The sequence below is a fragment of the Centropristis striata genome, chromosome 16 (assembly GCF_030273125.1).
Source record: "Centropristis striata isolate RG_2023a ecotype Rhode Island chromosome 16, C.striata_1.0, whole genome shotgun sequence".
Lineage (NCBI taxonomy): Eukaryota > Metazoa > Chordata > Actinopteri > Perciformes > Serranidae > Centropristis > Centropristis striata.
Window position 1 is genome coordinate 8,616,778 of NC_081532.1, and position 12,241 is coordinate 8,629,018.

General features: G+C 39.0%; 1 protein-coding gene across 5 annotated transcripts in view; it reads right to left on the reverse strand.

Moving 5' to 3' along the window:
- The window catches only part of stxbp5b (syntaxin binding protein 5b (tomosyn)), a 38,782-nt gene extending 31,971 nt beyond the window's left edge, over positions 1–6,811 (reverse strand). For all 5 annotated transcript variants that reach the window (XM_059352841.1, XM_059352840.1, XM_059352839.1 and 2 more), the window contains exons 1-2: positions 6,350–6,811; positions 4,070–4,167 (exon numbers count right to left, since the gene is read on the reverse strand). In XM_059352841.1, coding sequence (XP_059208824.1) covers positions 4,070–4,167; positions 6,350–6,493 — 242 coding nt within the window. In that variant the 5' untranslated portion in view covers positions 6,494–6,811. The remainder of the gene's footprint in view (positions 1–4,069; positions 4,168–6,349) is intronic.
- Positions 6,812–12,241: the final 5,430 nt, after the last annotated feature.

Here is a 12,241-nt window from a genome sequence, read left to right on the forward strand (position 1 = left end):
TGCACACCAGCACAAAAGAAGAAGGAAGCAGCACGAGATCTAATCACGGAGAGATTCTCTAGACGGACGAATTGTCCACAAAGACTTAAAAGGTGCTCTGTTTCTTCACACTGTTGATGTGATCACGCTGGAGAAAATCTCCAAAGACAGACAGTTGTGTTCCCTATCAGAGTCCATTTTGAGCTGACACAGCATAATGTGTCCGAAACAGGATTAACCCAGCTGTGATCAAACAATCCCTCAGTGCCTTAAACAAACTAAGGTGGGGTTTCAGGAGACCGTTTGAGGACAGGCTCAACAGTGGGGCATCACTTCTGCAGAAGGATGGAGGCAAACACAGACTTTCAGACTTTAGGCCGGCGCCAGGCGAAGGCTGTTGGCAACTGAACTCACATTCACCCGTGACCTTTTCTGTCCAGTTTTAGCTCCTGGCCCCGCAAGTTCTGTACAACATTTGTCAGAATTATTAATGGATATCATGTCTCCACAGGTCCACAATGGAGGAGGAAGAGTCATTAAGTCTGTTTCATAGCCTCTGGTCATGCATAAATAAGAACAAGAGCTGGAGTCTAAAGAACAAAAATGTTAATATGTAACACTGTGGTGTATTCATATTGCTAACATCAAGCATAATCACTTCAACAGCCATATAACTGTAACACAAGGTGCTGTCAATTTCATTGTGTGCATTAAGTCATCAGTGTATGTAAATGCACAGGTGTCTGAACTGATTCTGATGCAATGTAGGTTAATGGTGCTGCTGAGCCAAGCTTCTTTCTAGGCTAGCAGGAAATTACTAAGATTTTATCACTGTGGTGAGCAAGTAGAGCATTCTGTTGGTGCATCCTTCCACACTTCATGATCAAAACCTTTACCTTTATCATGCAGGTACAAGCTATATGGACTGTTTCAGACCCCACTACCTGTCTCCCTTCATGACTGTATTTCATTAGCAGAACATAACATGCTTCTAGGATTGTGTGAGCACAGGAAGCTGAGTCACACCAGTCAACTGTGACTTTGCTTTTAACAAAATATCTTGCTGTGAAGGAACCGAAATGTAAAAAGAAGAGTTCATCTTTTGGTCATGTGCATATATTCAACTGGTTAATTCTGCTTAGGAGGTTGTTTGTTTGTTTATCAGCAGGATTATAGAATAACTACTGGCCTGATTTTCATGAAACTTAGTGGAAAGCTGTAACATGGGCCAAGAAAGAACCCATTAGGTTTTGGAGGCTATCAGAATCATGGAGCGGATACACAAACTATTTCTCTCTTTTGTTAACACTGCCAGATAATGCATGGTGGAGGTTGTCGTTTTTTCAAATGAAATAATGTATACTAATGCAAAAGTAATCCCTGTAGTAATCGTGCTGCATGATATGCGAAAACACTGTGATATTTCATTCAGATTTTTCATCTCTATGGGGGACATGCACATGCTGTCCCGGATTAAGGTTTTATATATTTTAAAGTGAAATGCATCAATCTGGTATGCTTTAGGAGCAAATCCTCCACACTGAGCGGATGTTCCTGCCCTTTTCATCCAGAGGTCGTCAAATATTACTGCTTTGTCTCACCTCTCTGCGTCAGATAACGACGCACAAGGGTACCGTTGTATCTGCTTGACGGACACAAACATGCAGGGACAGACTGAAGCTCTGCATTCACACAACAACCAACAATGCAGCAACTTCCTGCAGGGTTGTGCAAAGGTGTGGTATGCTTACTTATGCTACAGAACGTAACTGCCATGAAACAGGCAGAAAATAGCATTTTATTCCTCTGAATCAGGGCTTTGTTCCTGCCAGTGCTGCTCCCTCTCTTCATTCACCGTCTAGCTCACTCGACCACTGCTGCTCTCTAAATTCTCTCTCTCCGGTTTGTTTAGACGGGAGGAGGTGCCAACTTTTGCTGTCTGGTTACAAACACAAAATAACAAAGTAAAGTAAAGACGCGCATTAAAGTCCCGCCCTCACAAGAGTGGCAAACAATCATTGATTCTCCATTGTCGTGTATTTTGTGAAGGTACCTTCTTGTTAATAACGTTTATCCGACAGGATAAAGAATTAGTAACTAAGTTTTATAAACTGCCATCCAAAAAAAATTAACATGCAAGAATAAAAAAGTGTATACAGACATATGCAGACATGAGGCATCGCCAGCGATAAATCTAGAAAAAAGCTGGCAGATGAATTTAAAATATGTCAGTTTCAGCACTACATTCCATATCCCAGATTTCATTTTTTACTATTCATTGATTACTATTTAGTTCTTCATATTGGAGAGAAAACCCAGAGTTTTTCAACTTTGATCAAACAGATCTTCTCTCTTAACCTTTACGGGAAACTCCACTTTGTTCATGAGAGTTTAAGATCACACTAAAGTCGCCTCGAACATCATCACTTCCTCAGCCACAAACCAGCGTGGTTCACCACAGCATTTCAACATCGGCGTGTTTTCTTGTTTAGTCAACTGATAGTCATCAGGACAGGAAGTTATCTTAATCATGCTAGCTGACGAATGACAAAAAGGAGAAACTGTTCCTTGCAGACTTTCTTAAAGTCTATGTTAAAGCATTGCTGAAGCCAAAAGGAAGAGGAACCTACAGGCTATTGCATCGACCTTTTTTTAACAATGTTTCTGAAATGAAACTCACCCAAAACAAACTTATGACTTTTCTCATGATCAGTCAGCCGCAAGAGTATACTCAACTAAAATCCAATGTTGTGAAATATTCAATCAATTTTGCACCGTTTTGAACTTTCCCTTTCCTTTTTTAAAAGTTCAAAACAATTACTGCCACCAGCCTCCATTCCCATGTGGGTCAAATTAATTTTAATTGCTGTTTTGCCTTGGCACCAACAACAAACCCAGAGCAAGTGTACGTTTGTAGCCAAAATTTAAAAGCACGTGTATTGGAAGGAGCAGGGGACTGTCTACAGTAACACACTGATTAAAACACTGTAGTAGAGACAGATCTTGTAAAAGCAGACATTTATTGCTTGTAGACACCTCATTGAGCTTATGTCTACTGAGCTGTGGCAGCGTTTCCAAACTCCGGGAGCAATGAGGTGGATCGATACAGCCTGTCTTTTGATAAATGGACCTATTGCCTGAATGACAGTAATCCCATCAGCTCCACCTTGCACATTAGGACAACATGGAAGCAGTGTGTGTTCTTTGGGAGTTACCCTGTAAACACAACAGTCTCTTAATCTGCAGAGTGGATAAAGACGCGGATGGAGACACTTGTAATGAAAATCTAAATAAAGCACAAGGCCCTCACATGCAAGACACCAGCAAAAAGGGAAACACTGTGTTTATACATGTTCTAAACAGTACTACCTGGATATGACCAGACTATCACATGCAGTGTTAAATGGTCTGTATTCCAGGGGCGGTTTTGTTGCTGTGACTCATGGTAGTTGCTTGGTTAGCTGTAAAAACAAATTTTTATCCTTGAATACAAACACAAAACTGACTCCCAACATGCCGAGGGGCCACACAGCACTGTAGCAGCTTGATTGTGTGTGTGTTGTGCAAGTCCAGTGATGTTTACAGCACATATGAAGTGGCATCCTGGCACAGACTGGGCAGCACAGTTGATGAGGTTGGCTCCTCGGCATATGGCAGAGGAGCTGTTCATGCAACTGCAGAGATACCACTAATGAGCCTGGGTGCTCCAGGAGAAGGAGGCTGCTGGCTGCACAGAAACACATCCTAGCTAGTGTCTACCTCTGAGCTCTGCGCTTCCCTCTGTGTGGTTTGGATTTTGATTTTTGTTGTGCTGGATGACAGGAGGCAAAGACGGGTCACTTACTATAACAATTCCCCAGACTTTGTGGAATGCTGAAGGGCGACTTGGTGATGTGTTGTTTGCCAAAAGGATCACAGGAAGTAAGACGTGACGTCTGTTGTGTGTTGTTGTTGTGTGTGTGTGTGTGTGTGTGTGTGTGTGTGTATGAAGGTGTGGAAGACGTTGGAAATTCACTGGAATCATCCAAGCTTTACCTCCCTTGCGTGGCTCTCGTCATTTTCGTTTTGTGAAAAAAAGAAAAAAGGATACAGCCTCAAAGCTCCAGTCTGAGTCCCGACGGCCAAGATTTTCTGCACGGGGTCAAAAGCCATTGAGGATGGTTGATATGGGAAGCCATGACGCACAGTCTGCAGGAAAGAGCAGAATTTATATTAGACCTCCAGTCAGCTAATCAATCATCCGCTACGCAGTCAAGCTGGCTTTACTGGAGAAAAAACATTATCATAATCTCCTAGAAATGTAATCCATCAATGTGGAAAATTAGTCTCTCATTATCAAAATAAATTAGATAAAGCATAAACATTAGTGCAAATGGGGACTGGAAAAAGTTTCTGATACCCGCCTGACATGTGTGCAGGCTAAATCCTTTAAAACATCAGGAATAAATTCGTTTTACCCATCCTAAGGCTCACATTTTCTGCCTTGGAGTGCACTTCATTGACAGGATCTTGCAGTCCCCGAGCCACCAAAATGGTATCATCATCAGGCATCTATAACTCAATTGTTTCGAGTTGGAAACCTTGCCCAGCCATCCATAAGCTCTGTGCAGCTTGCAGCAGTATTATGTAACAGGTAATGCCATGGCCCTGTAACCTGGGGACCTGACCTGTTCTGCTCCCAGCGGGGGCAGGAGCTGGTGGGCTGGCTCTGCAAGATGTTCAACACATTTCACGCAGGCAAAAACCTTTCCAGGCAGATCTAACTAACGTGCTGGATTATGAAACCGTGAGTGATTAAAAATGAGTTTGGGGAAATCACTTTTGAGAAGAATCTGTTTTAAAAACAGAGCTCACAAACTTGTCTGCTCACTGAAAGAGTCCGTTGCTGCGTTTCCTCCTTTCTACTTTACACTGGCCCTCAAGAGATGTAAGTGATAGGCAGAGAAACTGACACTTGTGTTAAGTGTGAACTTCCATGCAAAAGTTTAGTTGATCCAACAGACAAATCAAGTACCAAAGTTATTGCTTTTTCAGTACCAAACCCCTCTTCCCTTCAGCAAGCCATTGCCCAAAAGCAAAAAAAAAGGGACAATGTAATACATAATTGAAAGGGATCAACACTAAATTAGGAGAAAACATGTTCTACTGCAGAATATATCTTCATCAAGATATTTAATTTTCTATATAGGGATGGAATATTTCGGACATATCGCCCAGCACAAATGAACAGATCTGCAAAACGGAATCATGCAAAAGCACCACCAAATTGTATCATAAGTTTCTTAGAAATAAGTCAATAAGCATGAGAAAAAAAGCATTAAAAATAATTTGTCGACTAATCCTATTTTTTCGTCATTTTATTCAGAGCTGCACTGAGGCAAATTCATATCAGCTGTGTTTACAATAAAGTATTGGATTTACAGCAGCCAAAATCTGTTTAAATGTACATAAGGGCATGTGAGTGATATATTAAGATTAACGTGAACCTATTATTTAACTCAAAATGGTCTTCTCTTCTTAGTCAAACTGCAGAGAGCTGATTATGTTCGCTGGCTAAGATGAAAAACAGTGACTTGAGGCGACGATTCAGTGCAATGCAAACATCCATGGTGCTATGACAGACAGCCTGCATACAACCAGGGGACACAGCCAAGCACGGCAGTCAATATTAAATCCCTGTTAATACCCCCCACTGTTCTAACCTGTACTTTAATATCTACATTTTTGTTTTTCAGCATTATATGCGTGTAATTTCCTCCCAATGAACGGTGCTGCTAGAGATGAAAACAACGCCAGTGTTTGGTCACGCAGCTGTCATCTGACTGTCAGTGTGCGAAAACACTCCGTTAACCCTTCAGAGTCCATGAAACCACCTGCACATTAACTTCTTCATAACGTGAAGACATAAAAATGAAGCAACGTTGAGCCTTCAGCCATCAGCTTCCCTCTAAAGTTCTGGCTTGAAACTCCATGCCAGATTTTTTAAATATTATATTCGGCCAAGTAAAACCGGAGATAATGTCAAATACATTTAGTATTAAAATATAGAACTAGAGATGATCCCCATTGTACCTGTTATATGTTATATTTGCAACCTGTATTCATCATGCAACATTTAAAATTATGTGTATTGAAATATAATTTACAGGATCAGATTTTATGTTTTTATTTGTTTCTTTTGGGTTCAACATTTTTATCAAGTAAGTCAAAGTTAAAAATTAATTACCAGGACATATAGGTGAGGTGACGCAAAACAACAAAACTGATACCAACATGGCATGCTAAAGATTTTTTAACATATTTTTTTAAAGGACATAATAGCCCAAGATTTCAGAGGGTTAATGTTAGCTGCTATTAACGGAAAACCCACCTTGCAGAGCTGAAAATGCTCCGACTGGAGAGTCTCCTGGATAACATCGTTTTCCCTGGGAGTACCCGGCTGGGCAGTTGCGGAGGAGGAAGAAGAAGCCGCTGTCAAGCCGTCCAGCACCTTTCTAATGTTGAACTTCTTCATTTTACTCCGGTACAGACGCGACGGTTGAGAAAACAGATCAAGCGAGCTACCATAAATTGGATAGAGAGAGGGGGGTAGCTGCTAGCTAGTTAGCCGAAATAACGCACAGTTAATATCTTTCTGTATACATCTCACATGTTACGGAGGGTGTTGCCAGCGCACTCTCCAAAAGCACCCGAGCCACGAACATGGATTTAGCGAGTCCTCTCCGATATCAGTGTTAATCCGCCATTTATGTTGCCAGCTTTGGCGTTATTCGATCGGGATCAATCGTTTCCGTGAGCTGTTTCCCCGGTCAGGGCTCAGCGGGTAGCAAACTGGCTACGGAAACGCAGTGAACTGCAGCGGGGATTGAGTCTGCGCTCTGCTGTCACCCGGATGCTGGGGCCGCTGTTACCATAGACATATATACAGCTCTATGGGTGTTACAGTGTTTTCTGTGACCCGTCACATTCTGTGACCTCGGTGGGATTTAAAAAAAATCATTTTAACAGTGTGACGAAATATAAAAAATACATGAAACAACTTTGCTTTGTTTTTTGTTAACTAACAAACGTTTTTTTTATGTCCAACTTTATTTTATGTTAAATCAGTTAACAATAAACTTGTTTAAAAAAACACACACCAATACTTCAGATACCGTCACATTGTTAAAATAATCGCCTTAGTCATTTTTATTTGTCAAAATTGTTTTTTTTGGCTAAATCATCTCCTCATGACGCCGACCACCTATAATAAAATCGCCTTCATCCTCAGTTGATCAGATCATGTGATTTTACCCCTTTAAGATAATGGCCTATGTCAAGTGTGTGACTTAAGCGGATTTATTATGCCTAAGTCAAAATAAAATGTGACTTAGGCAATTTTTTTAACATGCCTTTGTGGCTTAAGCAAGATATGGTAACACTTTTTTTGAAGGTGTCTTCATATGAGTGACATGAGCGTGTCATATACATGACATGGGATGTGTCATGAACATTAATGACACTTTGAAGTAACAATAATGATACTTGTCATGTCACGTTTCTAACAGGCTTGTGTGACTCTTATGTAGACACCTTCAAAATAAAGTGTTGCCATATCTTGCTTAAGTCACAAAGGCATGTTAAAAAAAATGCCTAAGTCATTTATTTCTCATAAGTTACATAATTTACACACAGTGTTATTACTATGCCAATAGCAATCCTTTGTTACTTCATTTTTGAGTAAAATGGTCAACAAATGTCATATGTTACACTTTTGGTGAAGTTTTTTCTGTTAGTTAACCATACAATGATACAAAAAACACTCATACATCAGATAGGTAAATAGGCCTATAGGCTATATGAAAAAATAATAAAGGGTTAAAGCAAAATGTAACACACAAAAAACTCAAATAATTTTGACAGATAAATGAATAAAGCTCAATTACAGGCTAGACAAAACAAATAGAATAAATAATTTTTTTTTGAAAACATGAAAGTCAGGATTTTCTTAAGCATGTTGTTAAGCATTTTAAACTTTCCTTTTCCACTATTCTCTGATCTACACAGTGCCATTCTTATAGAAAATGGTAACAAAAAATATTTAAGAAAAAACATGAAAATCACTTTATTTTGTGATAACATGCACCCAATCCCCCAAATACTTGCTGGCACAGTTCCCAAAATGGCATTGTAACTATGATCACTAGCAAAATCCATTTGAAAACACTTTAACTAGGAAACCCAAAGTTCACAGTTTCAGTGTGTTTTGTGGCCCCCTGCTGGCAGCAGGAATGCTTTGGGGTTGGGAAAGAAAGTGAAGCTGAACCTATGGCAGCTTTCAAAGCCTTAAAGTTTTTAAACTATAAAATAAAATACAATTGCAGGGGCAGTGAGGAAAAACATGCTACAGCTGTTTGGAAACACTACAATGTAAATCGTTTCGTGCATAATCCTCTTCACTGAAGATCTTTCCCACAGAAATTTGATAGGAGGGTAGTCCTTTTGTCACATTCTCAATTCAGCATCCAAGCTATTGTGTGTGCAAGAAAAAATAGGCCGTATTTCCTCCTTCCTCTTGTTCCCCGGGGGGAAAAAACCAGGCTACTTTTCCTCCACAGAGAATTAGAAAAGTAGAAAATCTGGTTTGCTGAAAACTAAAAAACTCACCTTTGTAATCTGTAATTTAAGAGGCCCATAATTGTTATTGGTTTACATTTACTCACATTTTTTTTATTAACTTAAGATGGCACACTGACAGGAAGTAAGAAGCACTCCTTAAATAATACATCTGAAACAGGCATATGGAAGAGATGGTAGACTACATGATTATTCCCAGTGTGTGTTTTTTAATGAAGTAATCTACATGTCATTTAGATTTTATTATTATTTATTATTATTATTTACTCTGTGACAGTCTTTATGCCGCATACGAATGTAGGATTTTTTTTAAAGATCCTCATATTATTTAAATATGGAAATGTATTGTATTATGTGAAAACGACTCTCATGTTTAGTAGTTAACAGTGGTGGTAAGTAAATATAGTACAGTTTGGAAATACGGCATTATTTCCATTTTATGCAATGCTATACTCAATTGTTATTTCTCAGGAAAATATTGCACTTTTTAACCATTTCATTTAAAAGCTATAACGAGGATATACTACTAGTTAATCGACCTGAGTCAGCTACAGTGTTAAATGCTGCTTACGTGTCAATATATTTTACACTCTGAATGGAGCCACTGCATAATGAGTACATTGCGGTGTTTTATACAGAAAATTACTGGTTACTTTGATTTTATACAGTATGCAATTTGTTACTTTGATTTACTGCAGTATATTAGCTACTGTGATTTCATACAATACATTGTTGGTTACTGTGATTATACAGCATTTCATTTGTTACTAAACTTTCCACAGTAAGTCATTTTAAATTGAATACACTGTTCTACTGTTAAAGTACCTTAATGTACATAAACAGTAAATTACTATGGATTTCACAGGGGTATTTTTACAGTTTAAAAACATTTATCTGACAGTTGAGGATTTGAGATGTAATATAATGATGTTATAATGCATGCGCAAATAAAATTTGAAGTTCCATATGCTTTGTGTTTCCTCACATGGTTTCACCCTAAAGCTTTCTTGAACACTTTAACTGTCTTTTGCACATGCACATTTTGCACACTAGATGGCGAAGTCTACCAATATTTTACCATCCTGCCATGTGATTGTATTCTGTTGTGGTGGAGGGCTCTTCTTAGTGCCATAACTCAGCACCATGGACAGCGACATATGGATTCCTGCCCCTGATTGGCTGCCATAATGGTTCAGGATATGATCTGTTTTTAATAATTAGGTTCATTCACTGTCCGGGACAAACTAAAAAATTGCCAATTTTGTGCAACAGGGACGTCAAAGAGTCGGTTTAACATAGAACGTGTCTGTGCAGTAATATGCCAGCCTGGTGTTTATGTCTGCTTTCCACTGACAGTGCATACTTAATTAACATAGTCATAAAATGGGTCACTCAAGACACAATAAGAGACTGAGAGAGGCACAGCAGGGACACATACACTTCATCAACCTATCCACAAGTTTGACTAAATTGAAATTTTCATGCAATCATGAATATATGAAGGAAGCTGCCAGTGAAAATGCTCACTGGAGGGCAGATAAAATAGGGCAATATCAATAATGCACCAGTAATGGGATCGGATGCAGAGAGTGACTACCATTCAGACTGTCATATTTATAAACAAGTGAAAAAAGGGCTGAGCTTTTGTGTCCGATGTGAGAAAGTATCGGGGCCAGCATCCCTGTTTGACTCCTGAATTTAGGTCTCTAGTATCTGGGACATAAATCCATAATTAGCAGTTGTGTTTTACTTCTTCCTTCGCTTTCCCTCAGGCACAATTGCCACACAAGGTAAACTTCCTTCTTGGCTGTTATATTGCAACTGACTTGATCAGCAAAGTTAAGTGCAAAAATGCTGCAAAAATAAAGCAGTATGGGGTTTTACAAGTAGACTGTTGCAAGGTTAAATAAAAACATGCACATGACATACCTAGATGGAGCCTGAATTTGGACAAAAGCTACTGTGTATAGGTACCTGGCAGCAGGATGTGGAACAGTTCCCTAGATGCACAGCAAGGACACAGAAAAGTAAAACTACAGGACAGCAAAGAACAGATTGGTGTGTATAAATAACCTGTAATGCAACACATGTCAGTGAGCATAAAGGACAAGGTTTCACATATCTACAGTCATATATCAGGTAAAATAATTGCATTTGAAGTATCAAAACGGATTTCAGGATGAAGGTTTATTTGACATTGACACACACACAGGAAATGAAGCTACTTGAAATTTAAGGGGCGCTGCTTCATTAAAGTACAAAAAATTAATAAAGCGTGAGCTGACAAGGCAGCATGATTAAAGGGCTAATGTGTAATTCATGGCCACATGGTCCAAAAAAAGTAGGGGGCAGTGTTTCGCCTTGTGCAATAATTGCATGATTTACTGAAGACAGCAATGACACTGTTCAAGATGTCAAAATATGAATTTGCACTGTCTGCAATACAGTTCAAAGGTGAATGTAAATTTACACAGTTTATTTACAATTTAATGTAAATTTGTAAATTTAACTCTATTATATTTTTCAGCAGCTACATTAAAGTAGGATTGTACATGCAAGACCTGTGATGACCTCATAATAATATGCAATATTATGGATTAAACTACCCAACCGTATATAATGTAATTTAAATGAACTCCTTTTCAGGGAGGACACACACAGGTTTACACACACAATAGTTATTGCAGTAATATAAAAAATGTCTTGGGTATTTTTTTTTCTGCACAGTAAGTACAATTTGTATTCAATACTTCTATAATTTCAGTCAAATTTTGATTTGCACCTTTATATTGTTGTATTTCTACTTATGTTAGGGATGTGAATACTATGAGGCATTATGCTGTAAGAGACTTCCCTTTCTGTTTCTCTCCGCATCAACAAATCTAAAATTACGGATGCATAAATCTCAAGATGCAGACTTCCTGGCTGACGTCCCATTATTGAAAAATATATATGTGTTGTCTATCAATGATTAGATCAAGTATAAGTGCTCTGCTCCCTGCAGCTCTTTGGGCGGTATGTCGCATATTTCCTCTCTCCACCAAAATCAGGTCACGCTGATGGCTTTCCTCTGCTATTGGCCATATCAAGTCGGGCTGTGATGCTTATGCATGGGTCTTAGCTCATCTCACTGTGAAGTGATTAACAGATAATTATATGCATGGGTTGCATAACAGACAAGTAACACTCAGAGCTGAGATTGAATAGGTTGCCATTTAATGAGGAAAAGCTTCACATACAATAACATTTTAAGACATATTTTTTTCTCTCTTTCTCTCTTGCTGTTTTTTGTCATTTGGAAAAATGGCAGTTGAAGACCAATTCACAGTCTCTGGCCTCTCATTATTGTAGGTCAGTCACCAGCAAGTCTCAGTTGCATGATGAGCGTCACAGTGTTTTCCCAGCATGATGTGTGTCATGCTGATCTATTTATTAGCATGACTCTATCAGTGGATTATCAGAGAAATTAGCTCAATCGTCTCCACAGAGGTGTTTATGAGGCAGACCTCACATTACTGACAAACCTGGCAAGGCTGAAATATGTAAAGAAAGTTACCAACTATGTAACACAAGCGGGGTGTGGATTCATAAAAACAGGCCTTGTTAGAGTGTTTAACCAGTAGTTGCTGTTGTTTGGCTTGTTGCC